The following is a 27,853-nucleotide window of genomic DNA, read 5'->3' as shown; positions in this document are numbered from 1 at the left end:
CGCACCACCGCACAACCCCAAGCTGCCAGGGCTGGGCACTGCTGCCCCATCTCGGTTTTGAGGGAGGGGGGAGGGGGGGGCTCCCTGACTGTGGCAGTGGGATCGCTCCCCCCTGCCCGCTGCGGGCCCACTCTCCAAACCCGCTCGCTGCCTCGTCGGGAAAGCGGGAAAAGCGATCAATGGCTCCAGCCCTGTCTTTAGAAAGTGGATTAGGGCCAGTGAATAGGAACTGTCTCTCTAATGAAGTGCTATTACCAACAGGCTAATTGAGTAATGACATAATGCAGGCCCTTGAAGCTCTTTATAACAGGCCATGACTCTGTGCCGCGACACGCCGCCACTTCCTCGCCTTGCCCCGTTCTGCCTCCAGCGCATCGCCAGCAAAGGAGGCTTAATGTGCAGCACCGTCCTCCCCGGAGCGGCCACAGACAAAGTGTCGCCAGCATAACCCTGCGTGGAAAATGCGGAGGTGGAGGGGAACCCGGATTAATTAGCTCGGGAGACGCCAATCTCCTTGCATGTGAAATGTGAGCCTTTTTATTGAGAAAAGTAAAACAGGCCCCGCATTGCTTTCAGGGAGCCCAGTAAAACAGAAGGTGATCCATAAATATGTATGTTATGCTGGATTTAAAATACTTTCTGATGATTTTCTAGGCAGATCTCCAATAAGTTACAGCACAGCATTGCTATTGTAAAGCCGTCGGCGCAGGCTGGTAACTCCTGCACTTCTTATTGTGGGGAGGACACAGGTCGCTGCTGTGCCTGCACTTCTGTCCCTTGTGCCAAAGTGTTCATCCTCAGGTGAAGAAATTAAATATAACAGCTTTATGGCTTCCATTTTTACCCCACTGTCATTAATGGAGCGGGCTGTGAAGTGCTGCGGCTCCGGTGAGGGTGTCTCTGCAGAGGGTCTCCGTGGCCACTCTGGCCTCAGCGTTACCCATCTGCCCGCACCGGGGACAGAGACCCGCTCCCACCCCGCACGAGCTCGTGCCCTATGGGGTGGCAGCGTCAGCAGCCCCCAAAGCCTTCCCTGTTGTCTGAGAGTGAAAAAGGAGAAACAATCGTTTAACCCACAGCAGTGTTGGGCTTGTCCGTCTCTCCGCAGTCTCCCAAACCCTGGCGAGTGCAGCTGGGCGCTGCCCGTCCTCGCACTGGCCACAGCCGCTGCCACGACATTTGCACAGGGGACATAAAGAGCTGGAGGGTGAGACAGCCCCGGGAAGGTGTTTCTCAACCCCATGGGGTGAGCGGAGCTGCCCCGCGTGCTCCAGGCGAGGAGTTTGTGCTCGCTTCGCCCAGGAGAAAGCCGGCCCCCACCAGGAGGATGTACAGCCTGGGTTTTGAGCCAGCGAGGCGCATGCTCGCCCTGTTTTGGCAGGTGGCTGATGCTTCACCGGGGCACGGTGGAGCCCTGGGGTGGGCATCGCCCCTCGCCCTGCCGGCGCCGGGGCAGGCAGGGAGGCACTCGGGGGCAGCGTGGCCGGGGAGAGGCGATGACCTCGGAAAGGTGAGCACAGTGAGTAAGACCACGGTAATGCTGCAACCCAGACTGCCTGCATCCGCAGGGAGAAATCATCTTTATTTTAATCCTTTGGCCTCCCCCAGGTCTCCCTGGCTCCCTCTCTCTGCGTTTGCCGTGCTCTTTGTCTCCATGGGAAGACTCGCGCCTCCCCAGCCCCACGCTATCAGTTCATCATCCGATTAAAGATTAATTTGAGATTATTGCTCGTGTCAATAGCCCAGAGCCAGAAAAACAATAGCTACACCTGCAGCTTGTTTGTGAACCCCGCTCCTTATGGCGAGCTGTTAATGGACGGAGGCTTTCACCAGGACTGCCTGTTGACAGGGGCTTGCCGAGCCCCGCACCGGCACCTGCTTCTTGTCCGGCTGGGGATAAACGCACACATCTTCCAAGGCCTCCCGCAGCCCCAGGTGTCTCCAGTGGGAAACCTGTGTCATCTCTGCTGATCACCCCATGATCCGTCCCGGCTTTTGCCGCGAAGCTCCGGTCATTCCCTTCCCCAAATCAGAAACAGCCGTCCAGCAATTGACTTTAATACCAGGCCTTTCCCTGGATCCTGCCCGGTTTCTGTTTGTTTATTCAGCTTTTTCTAGGTAAGGTAAGAGCCAAAAAAAGAATTAGGCTGCTACACTTCGTAGGGGCTGAGCTTTGGCTGCCTTCTCCCAGGGCTGCACGCTCGGATGCTGGAAACTCTCCTCTGGAGGCTGCGGGGGATCCAGGAGATCACGAAGAAAACATTTCTATCAGACAGTTTTGCAGTTACAGGAGAAGAAAGTTGAAATTTTTTCCTTCCTACTGCCCTGGAAGTGGGGGGAGGCGTTTTGGGGCTGTCCCCCACCCACCACCGGCTCCCCAACTCGAGGTGTGCTCTGCAGGGAGCCCCCAGCTCAGCTGAGCGTGAGACGGGCTCAGTGTTTAAACACTTTCCAGTCTGTCTTCTTTTTCCTTCTTTCCTCTTCCCAATGCTCAGACACCCCATCAGGGCTTTGCCAAGGACTTTGGGTGCAGGGTGGCCCCAGAGCTGCTCTTCACCCTCACTGCACCAGGGCCAGGCATGCCTTGTGCCCTTCCCCAAGAGAGATGGGGACAGAAAGGCATGACAAAGGGAGTTTGGGGAACTGCAGCCCCCAAATCACCGAGCAGATAAAGCTGAGCCTTTGCAAAGGTGTCTGTAATCCATCCGCTTCCCTTCTCGTACCCTCTGGGACGCTCCCGACACCCGCAGAGACAGGACCATTTCAGACAGTGGCGTGAAAGCCTTAAAGCCCTTTTTAACCACATGGGTCTGCCCCAGCTCTCTGCCCGGGGGGGATCCTGTGGCAGGGTGGGTTTCCAAACACCCTTAATTCTGCATCAGGTCAGGGAGGGGGGAAACAACTAGTCCTCTCTGGGAAGAAAAGGCACTTTGTGGTTTCCCCAGAGCCTTTGAAAGGGCTCCAGGAGCCGAGGGGACGTACGTGCTTGTTTAAAGGTCCTGTGGAGGTCCGTGGAAATTAAACAGCGGAGTTCAAACGCTCGACGCTGTGGCCGTGCCGCCGCCCGGGGAGCGCGGCAGCCCGGAGCCGGCACAGCCCGCACCCCGGCACCACGGCCCCTGCCAGCGGGGCCCCCCGCTACCTGCCGGGCTCTTGATTGAATCCCGGCTTTTACGAGCGCTGACACCGTAATCTGTTACAGATGGTCACACAAGGTGGTCACCAAATGGTTCCTCCCGTTAATCACCGGCTGCCCCTTCCCCACAGCCCCCACCACCGAAACTGCAGCCTGTGCTACCTGGATGAAACAACCACAGCCGGGCTGCGGGCAGCAGGTTTACAGTGTGTTTAGTTCCTGTGGCATTAAAAAACGGGGGGGGGGGGGAGGAACAGGGAAAAAACTGCTGGGGTTTCGCCATGAACCCTCTGGCTTAACTGCGCGGCGCTCGCTGCCCAGGCAAGCACAGGGGCCCGAGGGCAGGGGGCTGCGGCACTGCTGCCAGCTGCCTTTGCTGCGAGGGGTGCTACTCTGGGGGAGGTTCCTTCCAAAAATGAAATGAAAAGGCAATCGCAACTCATTCTCAGGCCCAGCTCCTGGGGGCAATTCTCCATCACGGAACCCCAAAGGTGTATGGGGGCAGGGAAAGGACAGAGAGGATTGCCCACACCTGCAGCAGGTTTGAGCTGGACACAAGGGTGTCCTTGTTGTGGGCCACAACCCTCTGCTCACCCCAACAGCCCTCGGTGTAGAAATAAGAAGTAATTTTGCAGTAGGAAAATGAGCAGCCGGTCAGAAGAGGAGGGATCACCCCGTGACACGGCAGCAACAGGTTCAGACCTGGGCATGACTTGGGGAGGTCAGAGGCACTTCTGCAAGGTGCAGGACAGCATCTGAGTGGCCGTGGGTCCCCAGGGTGCTTGGGCAGGGCAGGGAAGGGAGCAGATGCAGCAGCAGCCTGAGTGCCAATGGGCTGTGCTTTTGTGATTCAGAACAGGCAGCATTTCTTTTTTCCAGTGTTTTAAGGCTGCATTTGTGTTTGAATGCCAGCAGGATTCGTCAGTCGGAGCCTAGGCTGTCCTCCACCCATTTTATACCTTCTCTCTAAAAGCCTTGCGTCCCAGCCAGGCCCTGGACAAAGCCAGGAACACAACTGAGAGCAGGAAAGATTGCTAAGGAGGGGGTTTTCTCACAACTCTCATCGCCTGCCTAACCAATATTAGTGGAAGCCCATTGAGAGGGAGCTGGCAGGGCTCCCCGGCGGGTGCCAGGCAGGGGAGAAGCAACAGCCCCAACGATGCGGGAAAGGGTTCACAGCTGTGGCACACGTGGGTGGGGATAAGGCGCAGCCTGTGCCGTGTGGTTGGATGCCCACTGAAGGGCCTCAAAGCAGAGCAGTAACTGAGGGCTCTTGCACATCAGAGCCGCAAAGCCATCACCGACCCGGGCTGGCCGGACAGCCTGCGCAGGGCTCAGCGGGCTTCTCCTCCCCGCTCACCCACTCCTTCACCCTCCTTTCCAGCTCCTGCAGGTGGTCTGTTCTCAAAACTGGTCTTTTTTTAACTATTTAGCTGCTTTTGCAGCTCCAGGATTTTATGGATGGAAAGCTGAAAGTAATTAGTGCCCCTCCCCCGCTTCCTGTTGGGAAAAAGGAAGAAAAAAGCACACACAAGAGCAAACCCAAAACTTCCTGCCCTGCTTAATAATCAAGTAATGAGTCCAACTCGGCTGGGAAAGTCGGTTTATACGGGGCGGGCTCTTAATTAAAGAAGGGTCGAGCAGCAGCTCTGCTCCTTTTTACAGCCGCAGACATCTTCCTGCTCCGTAACAGCCCCTGGGAGAGGCGCGGGGAGCCGGACACCAGCGGGCCGGAGCGGGGACACGCTTTTATTCCCTGGTTAGAAGCAATGTCCTGGAGATGGCATTGAGGCAATGTCGGGGGAGCAGGACAAAATCCCAGACCCCGGGGAAGGTGGGCAGCAAGACCCTCTGCACTGTCCCTGAAGCCCCCCAAATTTCGAGGTGGCTGGGAAGGTGCAAGACAGGTGGCTCGGGGCATTGGGAACATTTGTGCTTTGGGCACAGCATCATTAGGACAATCCTAGAGGCAGGTACATGGGGTATCCCGGACCACTTGCCCCCCGCTCCCCTCCCGGCTGCATGCATGCAGGGGACGTCCCCACCTGCACACACTGAAGGGCTCTGCGGTGACAACAGGATGTGTCACCTCTGCTGCCACACCACTCACATCGGGTCGCTGAGGTGCCTGGTGCCTTTGCCCTCCCCGGGGAGGCTCCAGGGCCTGCCAAGAGCCGGAGGCAGCCCCCCACACTGCGACAGGAACCTGCTCCCCAGGCAGTGCTGGGGACATGGCCAGTCTACGGGCACTCCAGTAGCCCCCTGGGGAAGCCAGCACCCACTCGGGCAGGCTGGGAGGGACAGGACAAACCCTTGCACTTTCCCACATGGAGCCAGGGAGATCCACTGCAACCCCAGCAGCCCTGTCGTCCCCCTCCCCCCCGTCACCGCACAGCTGCCCCTTCCCCAGGAACTGACTCAGCCTGCCTGTTCCTCCCCGGAGAGGCAACCACTCTGCAGGTCCCCTCTGGTGAACGCCGCTCACCTGCAGCCACGCACCAGGAGTGCAGGGTGAGAGCCGAGTCCATCACCCTCCACCCCCAGTGCAGCCCCCCCCGTGGTCCCCGCAGCACTCCCCAGCCACACCCGCTGCTGCATAGTCACCCTAAGCACCCACAAAACCCTATTATAAATTAAACATTTTATTGAATATCAATAAACTGTATATAATTATATAAAAAGTTTCATCAGTACAAAATTGTGGCACAAAAATATAAATACCAGTGTACCTTTGAAATGTAAACATCCTCTTTGTAATGATTCCATGAAAACAATGTCCAAAGAAAGATGCATTCAGGAGGCACCTGTCAATACCCATAAATAGGGCTTTTGGCACACACCTGTCGATGGGCAGCCTTGGGACAGGCCACCATTGTATCGGCTGACAAGTGCCTGCTATTAGTCACAGTTCTCTTGAAAAGCAGTTGTTAAGAGTCATATTAACAGGTGCTTGAGTGCATAGCTGCTCTGTAAACAGGGTTGGTGTTTGAAATGGCTACCCATGCCTTTTATGGACACTGTTAATCTCGCAGGCATTGCAAATTGTCATTGTGCTGGGGAGAAGCAGCTGCTTCACAACTACTGGGATACTGTATTATTGCATAGTTACACCTTCTACAGGCGGCGTATATACACTCGGGGTGGGGGGGTTGTTAACATTTTGTCCTTCATTAAAAAAAAAAAAAAAAAAAATGGTTCTTAAAAGTTACCAAGTGGTTACGGTAAAAAAAAAAAAAAAAAAGAAAAAAAAAGAAAAAACCCAACCCCCCCCAAGCTACATGGTCACAATGTTTGATACTGGCGGCGGGGCCAGGGTGCAGGTCCAACCCTGCAAGGTGCCGAGCGTCCCCGGCGAGCGGGGGCACCTGCCGAAGGGCTGTGGCAGCAGCAGGTCGGGCTCAGGGCTGTATCCCCCGAGTTCCACGCACTCGCTGTGCGCCGGAGTCCAACCCCGCACCCTCGGACGCCGGGACGGGAGAGGGATCAGAGCTCCGCATTGCACAGGAGGCACCGAGCGAGGAGTGTGAGGGTCTCGAGCGCCAGAGTAGCCGCATCCGGCCCGGTGCGCACTGCGATGGTGATGGAGGAAACTAAGTCCTACAGAAACTAGTTATAATATAGGTATTTGCGTGGCGAGAGGCCTGGGGGAGCGAAGTCCTCAGCGAGAGCCGGAGCAGCCCGTCTCCTCGTGCTTGTGGAGCAGCGACATACGGGAGAAAGTCCGGGAGCAGGTTTTGCATTGGTACTTCTTTACATCTGAATGGGTCTGCAGGTGGGCTCGGAGATTAGAGCGGTCAGCAAAGGCCCGGTTGCAGTGTGTACAGGAAAAGGGCTTTTCACCTATGGGACAAAGAGAAACGCTCCCAATTAACCAGTGCATCAACACATGGGGAATATCAAAGAAGGAGCCATTCATTAGCCAAAGTTTGTGAAGAGCACAGTGAAAAGAAGTGCTGGCTGTTATGTTCGGGGGGGGGGGGGGGGGGGGGGGGGGAGCCGGGCGAGGTATGTACAGCATTCACTTCGGGGAAAGCCGCGGACTTGGGAAATTCCTACTCCCAGAAAAGCCTCTCCTATGAACCACGGAAAATAAATGCTGGAAACATCTGCAAGCAGCAAGGCACTTGCACATAGAAACGAAGACACGATATTCGTCTCCTGCCTGGAGCCAAGCGAACCATTTGCAGCGAGGCAGGAAAGCCAAGCACTATGTGTTAATTATATCATAGCAGGCAGCGGCTGAAAGGCGCCAGCGCCGGGGTGAGTATAGCTATTTCCTCCGCCGAAGCCCGCGCTCCCCCTTCTCCTGCCCGGCTCGCATTGAAAAGCCTGGCCAGGGCGAATTCCTCCCAGAAAGACTCTTTTGGAGGAAACAAATGCGTATGCTCAATTTGGAAAGCACAATTAAGTCTTCCCAGCTTCCTTCAGCCATCGTCTTTAGTACGTTAAGAGGGTGTGAAATCAGTGCCAAGTAACAATTACACTATCCCCGCAGCCCCACAAAGGATGCTCGGGAGATGCATTGTACGGGCAGCCGTGGCAGTGGGGTGGGCTGCAGCTGCGGTGCCCGGACCCGCACCAACAGACCCGCACTCCAGCACCTGCCCACACTCCTTGCTGAGCTTTGCTGCGCTGCAGGTGTGCTTTGAGCCAAACTCATCGCTGCTGTGCAGGGCAGCGGGTTGGAGGCCACGGTGATGGGCACCCAGGTCTGAGGTGCTGCCCTGGCTGGGGAGGCTGGCCAGGAGCCGGTGTGGGCAGGGGGGGATGCTCTGGGCATGGCGGTGCACAGGGAGGGAGTGCTCTGGCAGTCTCGTAGCCCCAATTTATGAAATTAGGCTGAAGTGCGTGCTGTCACACCGCGGCCGATGGGCTGGCCCATGGGCAGGCACGGCACTAACAGCAGCGGCACAGATTTACAAGCCGAGCCTTGACCCTGTGCTCGGTTCCAGCCAAGAGGATATTTAAAGGACATTTTAGAGAGATGTGCCAAGGGGGTTTGGGAAGCCCTTATCTTCCCAGATAACACCTGGCCTGCCGATTCGCTGGGGGCCGCGGAGCTGGGAAGCAGGAGGCGATAAGGGAGGGAGGGAGAGGGGCGAGAGCCAGCGTTACCGGTGTGCGTCCGGATGTGGCCCTGCAGCAGCCAGGGCCGGGAGAAGGCCTTGCCGCACATCTTGCAGACGCAGGGCAGCGTGTGGCTCCGGATGTGCATCTTGAGAGCCCCCAGGCTCACGTACTCCTTCTCGCAGTACTTGCAGCTGAAGGATTTCCTGGCCTGGGCATCGCAGTGCAATTGCTTGTGCTTGGAGAGCCCGGCGAAGGTGGAATAAGCCTTGGCACACTGGGCGCAGCGGAAGCGCTCGGCGGTGGCGGGGGCCGAGGCTGGGCTGGGGGGCCCCGAGCTCTTGCCTTCGTCCTCCTCGCTGGAGAGTGCCGTCAGGTCCAGGGCGGGGGCCGCAGCACCCGTCGCCTCGCTGCCCGGGCCACCCGGGAAGAGGCTGGAGAGCAGCCCCGCATCCCACACCAGCGGTGGGTAGTAGGCACCGGGGCCGAGCACCTCGGGCGGGGGGATGACGGGCAGCGGGCACGTTTCGTACAGCAGCGGGGTGGCCAGCACTGTGGGAGGGGGCAGCGCTCAGCAGGGGCCCAATGCTCCCCACGGGAATGGGAGCGAGGGGGCCCCGACCCACCCCCCGCGGGGCTCCGCGCCCAGGGGAGCGGGCTGCCCAGCCCACCCCCGGGCAATGGGACCCGACTCCAAGCCAGCCCGTGGGAGCCCTGTGCCCCACCTCGGAGCCGGAGGAGCAAAGGGACCCCAGCCCACCCCACGGGGGCCCAGAGCCCCACCCCACGGCAAAGGAGACACCCCCCCCCCCGGGGGCTCGGCGCCACTGCCCACCCTGCTTTGAGGGATGGGGCGAAGGGGACCCCGCGCCCCTGCCCACCCCCGTCAGGGCGATCGCTCCGCTCACTCGTGCCCACCCCATGGGGAGCCTCCGGCGCCTCCGCCCACCCCGGGGTACCAGGGGGCGGTTCCCCATCCCGGGACACGGGGGATCCCGCGCCCCATCCCGCCCTAGAAGCACGAAATTGAAAAAAAATAAACACCCACGCATCCCTGCAAAAAGTGAATCACCCACCCGCTCCCGTGCAGAGGCAGAAGGGGGATCCCGTACCCGGTACCGGAGCCCCCGCACCACTCTGCGGAACACCCCACGTGCGTGGCCCGGCCCGTCACATCCCATCCCATCCCGCCGCGCCCCGTCCACGCACCGGCCTGGCTCTCCAGCTCGCTATAGTTGGGCTTCTTGCTGGCCGAGAAGTGCTTCTTCACCAGGAAGGAGCGCGGCATCTTGCATACCCCGGTGCCGCCGCCCGCCGCGGGGCCGCCGCGCTGCCGCGCCCGCTAATATGGGCTCGGGGTCGGGGGGGCGGCGCGGGGGCGGGGAGGGCGGTGCGGGGCCGCCCCCGGGCCCCGGAGCCAATGGGCCAGCGGGGCGGGCGCCGGGAGCCGAGCCCAGCCGTGGGGGATTGCCCACGGGGCTCCGCTCCCCGTGGGGACCGGCCGATGCTCCGGAGGGAAGCAGGACAAGGAGCCGTGCGACAGACCCGGGACCTCTGTGCCCCAGCCGGGGAGACCTGCAGCAGCGGGGCAGGAGGAAGGCACTGTGCCGGCGTCCCCGGGCCCCCCACGCGTGTCTCTCCGTGTCCCTGCCCCACCGCTGGGGACCGCGGTACGGATTAGGACAAGACTCCGCCGTGTCCCGCTGCCCCGAAACGCTGCTGGGACACAGCCCGGCGGGGGGAGTACGCTTCGCCGCAGGTTATTGATCCTCTGAGAAGAGGCAATCGCTTGCGAAGGAGCGGGATGGGTCCAGCAGAGCCCTTGCTGACCCCCTGCCCCGGGCAGGGACAGGAGCACCTGCCCGGACATGCTTCTCCGTCCTGCTAGGCAGGTTTCAGGCAGCGCAGCCTCCCCTAGCAAGCTGCCCTCTGGTTTTCTTACCTTCTGCCTCCCCCTGACTTCTTCCCCACAGGCATGGTAGCGAGGGTCAAACAGCCCCGGTGAGGCACACGTTCCCTTTGGCTTTCCGCTCCCCAGGGGACACATGCCCACGGGAAGGTGCCCAGGCCTTGCTACCGGCTTGCTGGGGGAGTGGTGAGCAGAGCCAGAGCAGTCCCCCCCGGCCTGGCAGTTAAAAAGCTCAGCCCAGGCTTCCAGCTCGCCCCATCACTCCGGCTCACGTGGGGATTTCCCCGCTGGAAGGGCTCAGGGCACTGGTCCAGCCACCTGCTGCGGGAGCCGCGCTCAGCTCCGGGCCAAGACAGCTGCTGGCGGCGGGCGGCTGCAGGAGGAGGAGGAACAGGACCTGCTGGGAATGCCTCCTCGCTCCCGGCCAGCGCCCGGCCCTGCCACTCGATAAAGGGCCTGTGGTGCCGGACCACTCGTGACTCAGCTGTCACGCACCTCTCCGCCAGCCCCTGCTGACCACACGTTACTGTTTAGCCACAACCCCCATGAAATGCAGAAGTGAGGAGCAAAGCTTTCCACTGGCATGGCCGCAGCGTGGGGGGCTGAGCTCACTGTCAGTCTTTCCTCAGGGCAGGAACAGCCCAGAAAGCTTGTCCTGCCAGCAACAAGCAATCCTGCAGAGAGGAGATGCATTTGCAAACTGTTCCCCTACAGCCACTCGTTCTGGAGCTGAATCCATCCCTCCTTTCCAAAGGCCCTGAGGGATGCAAATCACAGAAGCCAAGTCCACCCCATTTCTCGCAGGGGTCCAGAGGTGCAGCACCCCGGGGTGCAGGGGGCAGTAGTCCGGGTGCTGCCGCAGGTGCCTCCCCCGGTGCCCCCCCCCCCCTCCCCTCCACCTGCCGCGGATGTGGTTACGCTGGGGACACTTGTACGAGGAACCCAACTATGTGGTTTTCTTTCAAGAAGCAAAGCCTGCTCCTCTGTTCTTTCTGAAATGTTAACAATCCGATCTGTTCCAACCACCGCACGTGGAAAAAACTTGCATGTGCTAGGGGAAAAATCGAGATCAAGGGAGAAAGTGACCTGACCTGCCTGTGCCCGTGAGCCAGCAAGCTACGGGATGGAGAGCAGGAGACCAGAGGGGAGGGGAAGCTCTGCAATGATTCACGGGCTGGAAATGGCAGTGGTTTCTCAGTTGTCCCACCCTGCGCTGGAGCCCTGGGCTCTGGCAGCAGCCGAGCGTCAGGGTGGTCAGAGCCGTCCCAGCGCCACATGGACTGGCCCAAGGAGATTGCAGGCACACGCTAGCTACCTCCAGAGCCACGAGTCGGCTGCAAATTCTTGGTTTTGCCTTCTTTGGCCCCACGGCTACATGAAGCATCTCAAATATTCTGCTGCAGAGCAAAGCTCCTGCCACCAATTGAGACTGCGATGGGACGAAGGGAAGTTCTGGCGGTGAGGTGTGGGGAGGAGGTGTGCACCCACGCTGCAAGACCAGAGAGGGTCCCTGAAACCCACGGCAGGCCCCCGAGCCTGGAGGAGGAGGACGGGGCCGAGCACGGGGCCGGCAGGAGGGAGCCCCGCTCTCTCCAGAATACAAGACCTCCCTCTGCTGTCGGCCCACGCCGCGCCGGCTGCTGCAGCCACCGGGGTGGGCTTATTCCCCCTGCGCTCCGGTTATGGAAGGGAACCGCACCGCGTGGGGGTACTCAGACATCTCCCAGAAGCTCCACTGTATTATTTTTTTAAAGCCCAGTGTCTGAGTACTAGGTCAAGAGAGGGCAAATGTGAGAACTAAAAGAGACACCCAAGCCCGTAGTGACACCACTAATTTTCACTAAGCACTAACTTTTTTCTGGAGTTTTGGGGAAGGAATAGGAAGTTTTCATAGTGGTTTCAACAGTCTTATAGGTTTGTATCACCTGAAGAATAATGTAGTTTAGCCATAAAAAATGAGTTGCTTTTGAAGACTGAAGCACGGACCAATGCAACTGTGACATGAGCTCTGCATTAGAAAAACAAACAAAAACCCACCCTCAAAACAGGCAAATGCCCCGTTGTCATTTTTAGTGTATTTAAACCAAAGAAAAGCTTTAGGACTGTGAGCACATCCTTCATTTGCTTTTCCATGACTTAACATAGCCGTGGTATTGCGTGAGAGCTTAATCCTTTTTACACCAGTTTTACCAGTGACCATCCAGTATAGCTGGCCAAAGGCCTGGAAGCCTTTGTCAACCACCTGACATGAGGACCCAGAACATACCATTAATGCTTGATTATAGATGAGGTCCTTTACAAGATCTCATCCCCCCAGCGTAATGAGACCAGAGGGATTTATTGCTGGAATTCCAGACAGAGCGATGCCTTTGTGTTAGGCAATTAATGCTGACAACAATTTATCAGACCTATTAAGGCCAGTCTTTGACTGGAGACAGATTAATTTAAAAAAATAGCTCAACTGCAAGCTTGTCTCCTCCTGTTCTGTTCCTCTCCCTCTGTGCTAATCGTCTTCCTAAGGCTGACTCCCTGTGCCAGACATCGGGAATTTCACAGGTCCGAGATGGCCCAATTGCATTATCACCAACAATGGGCACTTGGGATCTGCTGTGGCTACGAGATCAGCTGCTGACGAGGTGAGAGCAGCTCTGGCACAGCACTTGTTCTTCTGCAGTAACATGCCACTGGATTCAAGCCCAAACTAGCCTGGTCTGTAATAATGCTTTTTTTATCACGAGTTCCTGCACACAAAGGAGATGAATCAAGGCCATAGACAGAACACATGCACATCTCAAGAGAATGTGTTTTAAAATCAACCAGTAAGTATCAGTAAGACATACCACAGTGTGTGTAAATACGTTTGTATTTGTTGACGAAGTCAGCGGCATAGAGACACAAAGCTCTTCAGCAGCTGGAGTAAGTGGAAGTCTACGGCACGGTTTATCTCCGGGCGGTTCTGTGGATGCTCATCACAGCACACAAAGCAGTGCTGTGGATTCTGCTGTTATCAAGCTAGCAGGTGCCAGGACATCGCTTCCAATTCCTACACAAACACAATCAAAGTTAAAGCAGAACAAGCATGCGTTTTCCAGTCAGTATTTTTGGTCTGTACCTTGTGTGAAATAATTCGCAAGTAACAAATTGGTGAAATCAACCCCAAGTTGTATAGTCAGGGAACAGGTCTGCACATACCGTTAGGGTACAACCCACTCAGCACGAGCAATTTCTGGCCGGTCATTGCTGCAAGCCAGGCTGCACCTCCTCCTTTTCGGAGCTACCTAAACTGAGGACAACCCAAGGGTATAAACATCACAAACTTGACAGCCTGAGGAGTCAAAGCTATGGGAGCTGTAAAGATTTCAACAGGAAAGCCCTGCTGGACAGCCACACTTTCCCGATTTAACAAGAAACTCTCGGGGGTTTGTTTCTTCAGCTTATAGAAATATTGACATACAAGACTGTATCTGCAGTGTTCTGGCTGCCTCTAGTAGAACTCAGTCCGAACTTGATCTGAACTATTTTTCCATAACCAGTGTGGTTCACTGTTTGAAAGATTCTAAATCAAGTTGCAACTAATCAATACAAACTATTCAATGGAAGCCAAAAGTTGAAGTCTCTGTATTTCCCAGTGTCTGTTGTGCTCCCTGCGGTGTTACACGGCCAGCAAGAAGTGTTTTTAGGGAGGTGCCGAAATGCAACTTATGGACCACGAGGAAGAAATGACAAGAGCTGGCACAAAGATAGGATTTTATAAATTAAATGACCTTTATTTGTAACTTGTCTTCAAAAGTCAAAAACATGACAAAGTAATTGCTCGGAAGCTTCTAACTGCTCCTTAAACATTTTATCAGAATTGCATGGAAGTGCACTTAGAATAGTAGCAGAAATCTAGATTCCGGTCAATGGGTATCACCAAACTGCGTTCTAGCCAGAACCCAGAAATCTCCATCCAACCGCTAATACACTGTAATCTCTTTGCAGATCAAGCATTAAAAATAACCAACCCCAAACACAGTACTTTTTCCACAGTACCATGAGAAGATTCCCCCCCTCCCCCAAGACTGACCTTCCAGTCACCAAGCAGATACTTAAGGATGAGTTTATAACAGCCCATACCAAGTTGGGGAAAACATACTAAAACCAAGTTCAACTTAAATGTTAGAGGTCTGGCTGAACACAAAGGTTAATCAAGTGGTTGTAGCTGGAGTATGTTTGATTGTTTTAATGGTAAGGCGATGCTGCAGTCTGCAGAGTGTGATGATACCAAGTTTACCGGTCAAATAAATTAATTAGTACTTAACTCCGTGGTGGCGCAGGTCCACTGCTCCAATTAAACATGCTTAAATTAGACTAGACATCTCAACACTACCATGATTTACAAGTTCTGGTCAGGTGTTCGTTAGATCTCAGCATCTTGACTGTGCAGTTAATGAAAATGTTGAACTAAAATGGAATCTCTATAGTAAAAGTGTAGTCTTGAATACAGAGTATTCATTTACCATGTACTGGAATTGTCATCCTGCTTTCTGGGTTATATTTGATTTTTTCTTTGAAAACTATACCTGCATACTATACATACAATATTATATGGAAAACAATCTAAGTACAGCTTCAGCTACTTTAGCGACATTTAAATGAAGAACAGGAATTCAAAATGTCTGTTAAAATCTGTAATGCAGAAAGGTAGTGTAATGCAGAAAGCTAGTGCTGTGCAAGTGCTATGAAGTATTGGTAAGTTTTGCTACCAGTTTGCCTTGAGAGATGGAAAAACTAGGAATATATATGAAAAATTTAGTTTAAATAGAAAGCAGCAGTATTGAAAAAAAAAAATCTGAATTCCCTTATCAGCAATAAGGCTTAAAATCACCAGAAAACTAGTTTCAAACCCACCGATTTAATCATAAAGCCAGCAAATATGATTAATATTTGCTAAGATATTTAAAAAATAATGTATTTTAACCAAGACCAACATTAAAGTTTACTTTCCAGGCTAGAAATTATGGTCAAAGTATGGAAGAATGTAATAATCATGCATAGAACTAAAATATTTTGAACTAGTTGTTTACACAGGTGCAAAGATTTGCTAAGAAAGTTTGAAGACTTATACTGAAGACGTTTTCCATATAGTTGAGCGTCTGTGTGTAAGAATTTAAACACCGGGAAACATTATGAAATCACAGGCATCATAGGTCACTTTAACTGAGAGCTGGTCTGACAATTACAGTTAGCACCTAGAGGTCTCACTAAAGGAAAACAGAGCTACAAATACACCTCTCATACAATCATTTAAGATATGTAGATCAGACAGGGAAGAGATATTTATTAACTAGTTCAGGCCATTCCATTTGGAATGGTTTTGTTTTTAGACAGTCAAATGAACACAACTGCAAAATGAAGAAACAGGCAAAGGTAAAGGAAAACAGATCTGTCTCTTCCATGTTGACCTGCAATTAAGCTTTGTGTGAAGCACGTAAGAAAATTAGGCTGACAGGGTTGAATGGCACAGACCAGGTTAACAAAAGACCAAGTGGTACAGAAATATCAAAACAGGATTTGAAACCGAGATAGAGATTAAGAAGTGTTCCGCATTTCTGGATGCCTGAGTTCATCTTGGGATGTACAGGGCCAAGTGCGAGGACGCTGGGCATCTCCCCCTCACGGAAGCTTGGTTTTACAGTTAATCTTCTAGTTGGTTCATTTATCCCTCAAAGAGCGCATCAAAACCTGTGCCATCATATCATCTTCATCAGCATCATAATCCTACGAACAAAGGGTACAGAAATTCTTTTACTGCAACAGCCATACTGGTTAACACAACACCAAACAAGAACAGAAAAAAAAGCTGCCTCTTCCTTTGACTTGCCAATAATCCAATTTCTCTCATGATACCATCTGCATGGATGAGATCTCACAGTAGCGGCTATGTAAAAAAGCTGGGGTTTAAGAGTCACCAGGCCGTATTCCAAGGGTGAGGAAACACATACCACAAAAGTATCATATGAAAAGCGATGTCGTCTTTGAAGGTGCTCCATGAAGTTAGCACTCCTGTAATTTGGATCTCCCCATGGCATTGAGGCACAAATTGGGCAAACCTTCAAGAAAACCCCAAAAAAAGGCAATTAAGCTCCAATGGTTAAGTGCTTTAACATTTATAGTAGGAAGGGCAGGACAGAGACAGCCTGGAAGATTGAAGTTCGAGGTTTGTGACAGTCACTATACTATATGCAAAGTGATGTCAATTAGTTTGGTGGGACATTTAATACAAAAGCCTCAGATAAACCCAAATAATTTTAATTCAAGTCTTAGACCTCTGAACTGGAATGGCTCACTCTTCTCTCTACATTCTGAAAATCAGAACTGACAACAGCTGTTTGCTTTAGAAGATTTCAGCCTTTATTTGTCAGTAACAGAAAAGTTTCCTTAATCTCTTTTGCAAAGATCATTCTCCCCAAGGGGAAAAAGGAACCTTTTTTCTAAACAATTTGGAATTTCAAAAAACTTTCCAGAAAAATGAAAGTTTCACATTCAGTTCCATGTTTTGCAATTCCTTTTATATGACAGGAAGTATCAGCAGGTAAAGAGTATTAGAATTACACACCCTTTTTGTAAGCTTTTTTCCTAATGGTTTATAATATCTTCTTGCTGAAAACAGCAGAGGGGAAAATTAAACCCCTGACTTTTTTTTGAAATTGTATCTTATTAATTTTATGTTTGTTACTGTGCCTAATTAACTTTGAATGTCTGCCATTTTTCAAATATGAAAGGAGTATGTGACCCAGCTGCCACAGGAATAGAGACTAGTCATTCCAGAGAACGTACCAAAAACCAACATCAAAATTATATAAAAGTTAAATACATGAACAGCATACCCACATTTGACTTTAACAGGAGTAATTATAAATATGTACTTAACTTCAAGAGTAAGTCTCTAATTCATTGTTTCAAAGGGATTTAAGACTAGACTTCATTGCAATTCTTGCACCAAGACTTTTTATTACCACTTGTTTTGCATCCATGCTGTGCAATGTTTTGCAGTGTTCAACTAGTCCTTCTTGATCAAAGTTTTTCTCGCTGCAATACGGACAAGGAAAGGTAAAGCGATTTGGGAAGTTCCTGGTTGGGGGGAGAAAAAGAGGTGACATATTGTAAGAAATGTAAAGGTAAAAGCTTTAGGATTCAATACTCAAAAGTCATCTTACCAGCTCTTAAGAATAGAAATAATTTAAAGCAATAAGCTTATTCTATGTGATTAAGACAAGCAAATTTTAAGAATCAGCTTTTTAATTCCCAACAACAGCTTAAGGAACTCTTAATATCATCCATATTTACACAGAATGAGAGCTCTTCTACAAATATTATAAATGTCATTTATCTTTTTTTTTTTTTAAAGCACAGTGTACCACCCAGTATGCCACAATGCAGGTGAGTGCACTACAATCGATTCCAACTTCCCTTCATTGTAAGTTACTTGAATCAAGAGACAGAAAGAGAAAAGTTTTTATTTAAAAATAGCTACTTTTACTGAGTACCCTGATCTTTAAGATGTCTAGTGCATGGACTATGCAGAAAGCAGAACAGCTTGCCTGTACAGAGTCAGACTGTTGTGGTTTAAACCCAGCCGGCAACTAGGACCACACAGCTGTTCACTCATCACCCCCCCCCCCCGCCCCCCAGCAGCATAGGGAGAAGAAGGAGAAAAAGGAAAAAAACCTCATGGTTGAGATAGAGACAGTTTAATAGAACAGTAACGGAAAATAAAATAATAATAATGATGGTAGAAATACACAAGATGAGTGATGCAATGCAATTGTTCGGCACCCGATGATCAATTGCCCAGCAATTGCTGATCCCCGCCCCCTGGCCAACCCTCATTTATATACTGAGCGTGACATTTATGGTATGGAATATTCCTTTGGTCAGCTTGGGTCTATGCTCCCTCTCAGCTTCTACTGGAGGCTGAAAAAGTCCTTGACTGCTCAGCAACAACTAAAACCATTAGTGCATTATCAACATTCTCATCCTAAATCCGAAACACAGAATTATACCAGCTGCTAGTAAGAAAATTAACTCTATCCCAGAGGAAACCAGGACAAGATGCAGCATTAAAGCTTAGTTTTTAACAATGCGAAAGGATTAAAGCAATTAATAGCCAAACTGAGCAAAGAGGTAAGGTCTGCTATTACTCCAAAACTCTACAGTTTGCATGAAACCCCATAATGCAGTTACATTTTTTAAAGATAAAAGGATTCAGAGAAGCAAAATTGAGATTTTTTTATAATGATTAATCAGTAACAGCCCTGTTTTGGTGACAAAAAAGGACAAGTATTTCCAGAGGAGAGGTAGTTTACCTGCTGTTGTGAAGTGGTTCTTTAGTTACAGCTTTCACACCTTCCATGATGTAATTCTGATACTTTGAACAAGAAGCTGCGTGGCTACGCATCTTTGACAGATACATCTGTGTAGGCAACAATTGCACAGCAAGGTTAATTTAAACTTCTACACTTTTAAGCAGTAGTAGTAAACATGTATAACAAAGTAGCTTTCTGCAGACAGTGTTAAAGCAGGAAAACCCCAAATACTTCAGCTGGCAAGGCGGAAAGCTTTTAGAGTATAGATTAGTTAACCTGTAACTTTGCTGCCTGTAATATTTTACAGACACAACACTCTTCAGGACAGCTCACTTCTCTTAACCTACACTATAGTGTATATATATTAAAAAATGCTTCACATAAAGCCAGTTTACCTGGTCACTGAGGAGAAAGAAGAGACAGTATATGGAAAATAATCTGGCTTTTAGTACAGATCTTGGTGTATATCGATTGCTAATTGTTCAATCCCACTAATGGAAATTCAAATTTACAATAAGGAAATCTGTAATTCAAGGCACTACAGTCTTATATCGCCTGGAATGAAGACAGAGTAAAGATACCACCCAGAAACAAAAAGTGAAATTAACCAAACTATTACCCTCACCTTAGTGTGTCTAATTATCCTTTTCCTGTTGTCTTGCCATCTGCTAAGATATTTTCTCATACATGCAATTAATGCTAAGATGACCAAATTCACAAAGAGAAAGTGAATGACAGGAAGGATACCATACAGGTATTCAACATGCAGGACACCAGCAAACAGCAAGTCTGTGCAATACACCATCCATACAAGACAACTTTGACTCATAACTATTTCAAACAAAGCAAATAAATCTCTGTTCAAGAGCCAAAGAGATCACTATAATAAATAATATATATAATTCCATGATTCTGCCTAAAGCCCACATCCACTGTTTCATTACAATGTTCCTCCCACAGAGGCACGTTCACAGAAGCAACTTCAGAAGCAATATTTTACTCTAATTTTAAAATCAGTATCTTTCATTTGAAATTAACTTCCTGAAGAAGTAACAAAAAAAAAAAACTGTGGAAAAAAAACGTCAACACTTGTGTTCTGCCTATATAAAATATCTTGAGCGCTTATCAGAATGAACATTTTGACATGATTCTGCAGGAAGCTGAAGAGCAAGCACTTTATTTCCCTCTAAGCCGCATGGCCAAGCAGGCACACCTCATGCACTTAATTTCCAGATACTTTCATACTTTTTTATTGCAGCCATTGCAAGCTGTTTCTGTCGTTTCAATTTGCTTTTCCAAGTCCAGAGCTCTGCTGCCGGGCGACAGGGTACTGCGGCAGACACCACAAACCGGCTTTTTCGGCTTGAGGCATTCCTGCAGGCACGGCGTGCAAAAGCTAGGGTGGGAGAAAAACAGCAGGTGGTGAGAACATCCCTCCTGGACACGCAGCATAAATATCCAGGGCCCTTCTGTGTTTTCCGCCCTGAGCGATAAAGGAGTCTCAGGACGCGGCAGCTGATAACGCAGCAGCCTGTTGACATTTGTGCGCGAAAGGAGGAGAAGGATTCAGTGTTATTAGCTGTCAGACACTGCCCGGTTTCCACGTCTTTCAAGAAGGAAAAGAATCGGAAGTGAAAGGCCATTACCTTTTTTCCCCGCTGTTCCCCCCCGCTCTCGGGGAAGCCACCCGCGCGGAGCCGCCTGCAGACCCCCCAGCCCTCAGGCAGCGCCGCTTCTCCCCACCGCCCCCCGCGGAGACCCAGCCCCAGCCCGAGGGAGCCAAAGGGGCGGGCGAGGGCCGACCGAGCCGCGGCTCCCTCCCGAGGCCCCACAGCCCCCGGCCGGGGAAGGCTCCTGCGGGCCCTTGTCGGGTCGGGCCCAGCTCCAGCTCCCACCGCCTCAGATCCCCCCGCTCCGCCGCCGGCAGCAGCTCACACGTGTCCGCAGGGTACGCGCACCGGGCTTTCGTACACCTCCAGGCACACGGGGCAGGTGAAGCGCGACAGCGGATCGTGCCGCCGCTCCGGTGAACGGGAGGACCCACCGCCACCGGCCACCGCCATCTTGCCGCCGTCGCGCCCCACCCCGCCAGCCAACCGGGGAGCGGCCCGTGCGCAGGCGCGACCCTGCCCCCCCGCCTCGGCCCCGCCCTCGGAGGCGTGGCCATGCTTGGTGGGCGTGGCACGCCGCGTGGGCGTGGCCCGAAGCGTCTCTCCGCCCTTCCCCAGCCGAGGCAACGCACAAGCTATTTACAAAAGAGCGGCGGTGTAGCGATCGGGCTTTGTCCCAGTTACCGCATAAACGCGTCCCACAGAAATTAAACCACCATGTCGCTTCCTGGTTACATTCCGGAGGAGGTCGCCCCGCCCACTCGCGCTCCGCCCTGATGACGTCACGACGGCAGGAGGCGGTGCCCGCCCCCTCCTCCCCTCAGCCATCCACTTCCGGGGCGCCGCTGTCAGCCGCCCCCTCCCGCTGGCCGCCGGCAGCCCCTGGGCCAGTGCCGGTAGGCCGAGCCGTGAGGGTAGGCGCGCCCCGCCGGTGGCCCTTCCGGGGAGGGGGGGCGGCGGCGGCGGCGGCCTCTGAGGTGGACGCCGCGGGAGTGTGTGAGGGGTCCGCAGTGCCCATCCGGGTCACCGGGCGCTTCCGGCCGAGCGGCGGCGGGTCCCGGGCGGCGGGCGCGGCCCACAGCGGAGCGGTGAGGGATGGGCCTGGCCCACGGGGTGGGAGGGGGGCTCTGCCCGCCCGGGCTGCCGGCCCTCGGTGCAGCGCTGGCGGCTGGGGGGAGGGAGCGGTGGGTTTGCAGGGGGCGGCGGGCGCTGCGCCCCGTTAGCGGGAAGCCCCTGTGGGTCCGGCCCGGCGCTGGGCGGTCAGTGAGCGCCACTCGCGGTGGGGGAAGAGGCGGGGGGAGGGAGGGGGAAAGGTGGCGTCCCGGGACCGTGCCCGCCGTTCCGCTCTCCCGGCCGGGCCGGGCGTCTCTGCAACAGGTGTCTCGGTGAGAACGGAGGAACGGGGTGGTTTCCAGCGGGCGTGAACTCGCGCGGTGTTCCCGCCTCTCCCGCCGTCTGGAATTCCTCAGCGATGCGGGGTGCTCCCCTGCCGTTAAATAGCCTTCGCGTTTAATTTTTTTTTTTTTTTTTCGGTGAAAGGCGGGTGTTTCAGGTCTGCGGAGCGCAGGTTAGGGGCAGGCTGTACCCTTCCTTTGGTTCTCTCCTCTTGCCTTAAAGGTTTTTGTGTGCCTGTGCCCTGCCAGGCAGGCTAGGGTAGGCCGGTGTTGGTCCTCTCAGCTGAAGTTTTGACCCAGGAAATGGATAGAAACGTTCTCTTGACTCACCAAGAGAAACCAGACTCAGATCAGAACTCATTATTCACGCATCTCCATAAAATCTCGAGGTTTTCAGTCAATAGTATGCAGCAAAACAGCCTTGTTACCTTATCTGTTCTGTCAGCCTGTATGCTTCTTAAAACTGTATTTTTCTGTGCCTGCTTGCATGTTGAGGTTTGTATCGAGCCTTGTAACCATGGCTGTTAGCTGTTCAGAGCCTGCCAGGCGCTGGGGGAGCTGCCTGGGATGGCAATGGTTTGCTTCTGGAAGCTCTGTGTGTGGAGGAGTAGTCCTGTGAAGGTTTGCCAACCTGCTTGGTTTGTTGTGTTTTGCTTTTCAGCTGTGTGAACTTTGACTTGTGTACAAACCGCAAGGCAAAATCAGAGCTGGCAGCGGCTTTGAGTGTCAGAGTCTGTAGGGCCTTAATGAAGGGCTTTCATTTGGGACCCTTCTTAGTCCTGATGTCTCATACGTGTAACCAAGTGCTTTTGTTTAGCAGTTATTAACAGTGGAGGTGGAAGAACCATAATACTTAATCCAGCTCCTTGACAGCATGGGATCCTTCCTTGTCCTGGAGGTGTATTACTGACGTGCCAGACAAAGATCTTTCTCTGATACTCTCTCATGGAGCCCTTCTTGCTAAGGAACAGACATTCTGTTGTCTTTGTCCACAGACTTCATCTTGCACAACTTAAGGAGGAAAGATCTGGGGAGAGAGAAGGGTTTACTCCTGTCCCTTATGCTCAGATGTTAATTTAGAACTCCACATTGCCTGTGATTCACAGCTTGTCTCTTGACATCAGTGCAATTTCTGATTGTGGAAAGACAGAGAACAGTGTGCCTTTGAGCAGAAATTGAACTGCTACTTAACTTTTCCTGCATAGTGTTGTCATTAAGTGTAGCCTTTCATCAAATAATGTTGACTGCTAGGCTGTTGATTTTTTTGTTTTTGTTTTCTTGGCCTGTTGGTTGTAGGTTTGTGGTTTGTTTCCCCCCCTTCCCTCCATGTATTTTGTATTATGGCTCCTTTCATTCAGTTCATTTTGCCCTTAACAGTGATTTTCATTTTAGCAGAAGTATGTGGGGGCATGGATCAGTATTCTAGCAGCTGCAATTAATATTGGGTGGAAAGGCTTTTCTAAAGTGCTGTTTCAGACTGACTATAACCAAAACAGCGCATTGATTTCTCCCACCTCCCCTCCCTTTGGTTCACAGTTGGGAAGTCTGTAAGGACTAGGTTGCATTTTCATTTAAAAAACAAAGCCAGTGGTCTGCTTTTTGATCACAAGTTCCTCAGGCTGGCGAGATGGAGTCTGTTGGCCTGTTAATTACCCTGGGTTTGGTAAAGTAGCATTAGGAAGCTTTGTCACCAGCTTTTTCTGTGTAGTATGTGAGCTCAGTGAGGTGAAAATGTAGATCAGTATGTACATTAAAACAACTATCCCTGCAAACAAAAATGTACGTGATGTAAAAACAGAATGATTTTGCTCTGTTCTAATAAAGCAGCTAAAAATGGCAGGTGTAGCTTTTTGCTGAAAAGATTACAATCTTTTTTGCAGCTGCCAGCATTCAGCTGAAACTTTGGCTGTAGTTTGCAGCAATCAGGGGAGTGTGTTCTCTGCAGGATGGCTGCAGAGCTCTCCCAGCACAGCGATGGCCTGCGTGTGCCATCAGGTGGAATGTGAGTGGTAGTCAAAAGCCTAGAAAATGTTAGAGATAGAAAGGCAAAGTTAATTAATCTGCTTAATTAGGGGCAGTCCTGTGCCACTAGAGGAACAAAAAAGTAGATGCCTTCTCAAGTTGTGCAAAATGAAACTTTTTTGTGAGATTTTCTAATCTTTGTATCACTCTGCAGGGCAAAAAAACCCCCAACATTAGTGATTGATTAGTGATTGATTAAAATAATGTTTGTGTAAGTTGTTTGAACTGAAAGGGCAAAATAAAATGCAGAGGAGAGACCCTGAATATTCATGCTTCTCCTTTCAGTTTTTTGCTGTGAGTTACTTTTGCCTTGGTTCCCTAAGCCAAGGAACCCTCAGTCTGGGCTTGAGCCTGCACCAGCTTTATTGTATCAAACTCTCAGTGCCTTGCCCGATGTAGGTTTGTTGTGCTGTTTTAGGCACATAACTGGAAGAGGAGTAGAGAATGACAGTGAAAAGCAGGACAACGGCATTTCTGTAGACTTTTGCACTTTTACAGGTATCCAGAGAGGCTGTTCTGGGAGCTGCTGCTCTGTGAACCATTTTATAGAATCCTGTGAAGCAGATAGATTCTGTGGACATCTGGGATTTATGCAACTGTCATGACTTGTCTTTGTTTTCAATTTTTATTCCAGAAGAGTTGCCATTACTGAAGATTCTTAATGCCAGATAATCAACCTACTGCTGCATAACCATGAAAGAGACGAGGTAGCTGCCCAAGTGTGAGATAAAAACTGATTTCAATGGATACAAAATATAAAGACGATTTATTTAGGAAGTATGTACAGTTCCATGAGTGCAAACTGAGTGCCTCTGACAACAAGCAGCGTCCTATTAATGATGAGTACTTGCGAGTGGCAGCGGCAGCCTTACTTTGCCTTCCCAAAATTGATCCCTTTTATAGATTCCGGTTGATAAAATTTTATGAGATGGCTGAAAACTCACTGAGATCTGTGAAATCCTCAAGTTTACATTCTCTCCATAACGCATTCAGCATGCTCGAGACAGTTGGAATTAATCTCTTTCTTTACCCCTGGAAAAAGGAGTTCAAAAACATTAAGGTAAGACATTTTATGTGTGGCTATACTGAGAACATGATTTTTTTTTTATTTCTTTCAATGCATTTCATGCATTTCATGCAATTCCTCTAAAGACTTATTTTTTCATCCAGCTATTAGCATGATGTATATATTTGTCTATATACAGTTAGTAAACAGAAGCCATAGGAAAGTTTCTGTGTAAAATAAGGGAAGTTTGTGCTGGTGAGAGTATACTGAGAACAGAAGCACAAGTACTATCTGCATTTATAATGTAACCATAAAATAGAAGAACAGCTTATTTAAGGTTTTTGTTCAGCCTACCCTGCTACAGTGCCTTGATTTCTACTTGGAGATGCTTTCACTACAGTGAGTGATCAAGTTGTGTTTAAGCTTACTCAAAGTTTGACTTTTGTCTTGTGACAGCTATTAGTGGAGCACAAGTACTAACAACCAATGCATGCTTTCAAGTAGATGCTTTGCTGAGGTTCCCATGGGTCATATGATAATGGTAAAGGAATTTCTCTGAAATAATTGTTTCCAGAATATCTTTTATCTGCTTTTCAGTTCTCAGTTCATGAAGCTTTGATTTTAATGTACTTTCAATTTATTTACCTATGCCAGGATCTAAGAGGGAAAAGTATGAACTTGTATATTGCTCGACTTGAGTGCTGGAAGTCAGATAGTGAGTTCTCTGCTGTTGATTTTTCTATTTTATCTTTTACCTGTTCTTATATGCTTATTCAAAACTGTCACAGCATTTCAGTAATGAATGCTCTAGGTGACTTACAAGAACAGTTTTGAGACCTGAAAGTTGGATAAAAACACTGCTGTTGTAGGTGTCTAAAGTCATTTGCAGATTGTGTGCACTAGTGATAGGTACTTTGGTTTTTCTTAGAAAGACACTATTTCACTATTTAGCAGAGAATTTGAATGTTGTTAGAACATTTGAGAGTTCTCTGTTTCCCCATGGGGAAACTACCTTTCTTCAAGATCTCTCCATAAATCTTCTTCATCATTACGCTTAAGTTCTAGCCTTTGAAATGTTGCCCAATCCATTGAGGATATCTCTTGATGCAGTGCTGATATTGTCTTTGTGCACTGTGGATCCAGTACCTGTTATATACAAAGATGTGATGGGCAGGCTACTCTTGCCTGCCATCCAAAACAGTTTGATCTGGCTTAAGAACATACCTCAGGTATGCCACATTCTGAAGGTATTTCAACTCGCACAAACTCATACCTTTTTTTGGGGGTCTTTTCTAGTGGAATTTCTTGACCTAATATAAAATTAAATGAAACAGACATTTGAAATTGCATAGTAATAGCACACAAAAAAGTGCACACCTCAAGTATATTTAAAGCTGAATTGAAGAGGATTTTGGTACTCCTGCAGTAATTCCTAGTTCCTGTTATCTCTGGCTATCCCCTGTTCAGGGGCAACACATGAATCCTATGCCTTTTTACATTTCATGGTAAACTTGCTTGTAAATGCAAACATGTCTGGTATGCATAAAAATTAATGTCAGCGGATAGCATAGTGATTTAAATCAACAGGGAGGACATTATGCTAATCAGGATTTCAGTTTGAATGAAAACTCTCCTACTTTGAATTTGCCTCATGCAGAATTTCCATCTGCTGAACAGGAGGGATGCAGAAATGGAGTTCATCTTGCCATGGGAGTTGCATGTGTTCACTGTTGTTATTGTTCTATTTAATTGTGTAGTATCTGTCACTGAATTATCTGAACATCTAGTCCACCACTGAATTAGTAACCTAGTTTTCCTTTTATTTTCCCCCCACCCCCCTTAGACCTACACTGGACCCTTTGTTTATTATGTAAAGTCTGCTCTAACTGAAGATGATGTAAGACAAATTTTGAACTACATGGGCTATGTCCAAGAACTGGGAACAATGTATAAGCTCAAAGAGCAGGTTGATGCCATTCAAGTGAAAATGGTTTCATTTGAACTCTTTTTGGCCAAAGTGGAATGTGAGCAGCTTCTTGAAATTCACTTGCAAGTGAAAGATAAAGGTTATTCAGAGATTGATGTCATAAATGAACGAAAAAATAGCAACGAAGATGTTAGAGGCTGCTCAGAAGCCATGAAACGGCGTGCAGAGTGCAAAGAAAACTTAAATACTTCCATGGCACGAATGGTACTCCAGAAATCGGCGAGCGAACGAGCCTCTAAAGATTATTTCAAGCCAAAGGTGAGCAAGCCTTCTAAATCAGTGGACACATATGATAATTATTGGGAAAGTAAGAAACCACCTTTGATGAGCTCACTGAGTCTCAGGAAAGAACCAATTTTAGTTGATACAGAAGATGATATTAAAGATGAAATTATCCGACCATCACCCTCTCTTCTGACAACGTCAAGCACCCCACACGGGTGTTCAGATGAATTCTTGCCAACTTCATCTCATCACAATGGCATGCTAAGAACAAATGTCCCTTACAGCTCCTATTTTTCTGCTCAAGAGGACTTAGATTTATATACTGATCCTGATTCTAGAAGCGTGTTAAATTTTAAAAGACAAGAAGCTATTAAGCCTGATGTATGGCTGTTAAAAAATGATGCCAACCCCGTTTACCACAAACGCACCCACCTAGCCAAAGAGACAGCTTCCCTCAAGTGCCAAAACTGTGGCATACCTTGTGGCACTTCTGTTTGCCAAAAGTGTGACAATCTGTTCAACTCCAGGCAGGAATATCCAGCCATGAAACAGAGCACCTATTCAATCAAACCACTTCCAAATGATGGCTTGTCTCCTGCATCTGCTTTAAGGGAGAAATCTCAGTACACATCACAGACTCAGAGTCAAGAGAGAGCTGCTCAGTTCAGTTCAAAATCCAAACCTTCAGGCACCTCGCGCTGTGGCTTTTGTAACCGATCTGGAGCTGCAAACACATGCACGTTTTGTTCAAAAGTCTCATGTGACACTTGCCTCAATGCTTACTATTACGATCCCTGCTGTAGAAAAAGCGAGCTTCACAGATTCATGCCCAACAATCAGTTAAACTATAAATCATCCCAGCTGTCCCATGTAGTTTATAGATAGACTTGATTAGTCTGTTTTGGAGGGGAAGGAAAGGGGGAGGGGAAAGGGCTATCCTAACTAATGTTCTGACTCCACTGATAAGAAAATACACTGACCTCTTACCAAAATGACATGTCCAAATATTTGGAACCGTGGTTCAGTGATCAGGTGCCAGTTCTTCATTTTTGTGGCTTCACAGATGCTGCAGATACATTAGATTTCATGCTGCTATAATTTAGGTAACTCCTAAATGATCATTACTTTTCAATTTAAATGGGGGAGAAG

General features: G+C 50.1%; 3 protein-coding genes across 3 annotated transcripts; 1 reads left to right on the top strand and 2 right to left on the bottom strand.

The window, feature by feature from the left end:
• Positions 1–5,763: 5,763 nt before the first annotated feature.
• SNAI1 (snail family transcriptional repressor 1) lies at positions 5,764–9,501 on the bottom strand. The gene is made up of 3 exons (XM_082491243.1): positions 9,413–9,501; positions 8,252–8,755; positions 5,764–6,976 (listed from the first exon to the last, which is right to left on the bottom strand). Exons 1-3 carry the CDS (start codon positions 9,489–9,491, stop codon positions 6,795–6,797), a joined length of 765 nt encoding a protein of 254 aa, XP_082347369.1. The 5' UTR covers positions 9,492–9,501; the 3' UTR covers positions 5,764–6,794.
• A 4,358-nt stretch (positions 9,502–13,859) lies between these two features.
• Positions 13,860–20,544, bottom strand: RNF114 (ring finger protein 114). Its single transcript, XM_082491126.1, has 6 exons — positions 20,396–20,544; positions 19,706–19,856; positions 18,461–18,567; positions 17,111–17,225; positions 16,097–16,204; positions 13,860–15,872 (listed from the first exon to the last, which is right to left on the bottom strand). Exons 1-6 carry the CDS (start codon positions 20,521–20,523, stop codon positions 15,807–15,809), a joined length of 675 nt encoding a protein of 224 aa, XP_082347252.1. The 5' UTR covers positions 20,524–20,544; the 3' UTR covers positions 13,860–15,806.
• A 3,591-nt stretch (positions 20,545–24,135) lies between these two features.
• On the top strand, positions 24,136–27,589 carry SPATA2 (spermatogenesis associated 2; the record flags this gene model as incomplete). The annotated part of the gene is made up of 2 exons (XM_082491082.1): positions 24,136–24,546; positions 26,336–27,589. Exons 1-2 carry the CDS (start codon positions 24,229–24,231, stop codon positions 27,587–27,589), a joined length of 1,572 nt encoding a protein of 523 aa, XP_082347208.1. The 5' UTR covers positions 24,136–24,228.
• Between the last annotated feature and the right edge of the window lie 264 nt (positions 27,590–27,853).

Source organism: Vanellus vanellus, assembly GCF_965231255.1.
Source record: "Vanellus vanellus genome assembly, chromosome: 15".
Classification (NCBI taxonomy): Eukaryota; Metazoa; Chordata; class Aves; order Charadriiformes; family Charadriidae; genus Vanellus; species Vanellus vanellus.
The sequence above is the reverse complement of the archived record's forward strand: the minus strand, read 5'-3'. Positions and strand labels throughout refer to the sequence as shown.

Bases quoted from the DNA above. Each gene is read 5' to 3' on its own strand.
- SNAI1 (XM_082491243.1), bottom strand. From the start codon at position 9,491: ATGCCGCGCTCCTTCCTGGTGAAGAAGCACTTCTCGGCCAGCAAGAAG. The intron at 8,756-9,412 runs GTGCGTGGACGG...CCCCTCCCACAG, and splicing joins CGAGCTGGAGAGCCAGGCCG to TGCTGGCCACCCCGCTGCTG. The intron at 6,977-8,251 runs GTAACGCTGGCT...TTTGTCCCATAG, and splicing joins CCACATCCGGACGCACACCG to GTGAAAAGCCCTTTTCCTGT.
- RNF114 (XM_082491126.1), bottom strand. From the start codon at position 20,523: ATGGCGGTGGCCGGTGGCGGTGGGTCCTCCCGTTCACCGGAGCGGCGG. The intron at 19,857-20,395 runs GTGAGCTGCTGC...CTCCCACCCTAG, and splicing joins CGCGTACCCTGCGGACACGT to CTTTTGCACGCCGTGCCTGC. The intron at 18,568-19,705 runs GTATGAAAGTAT...TTGCCTACACAG, and splicing joins GCAATGGCTGCAATAAAAAA to ATGTATCTGTCAAAGATGCG.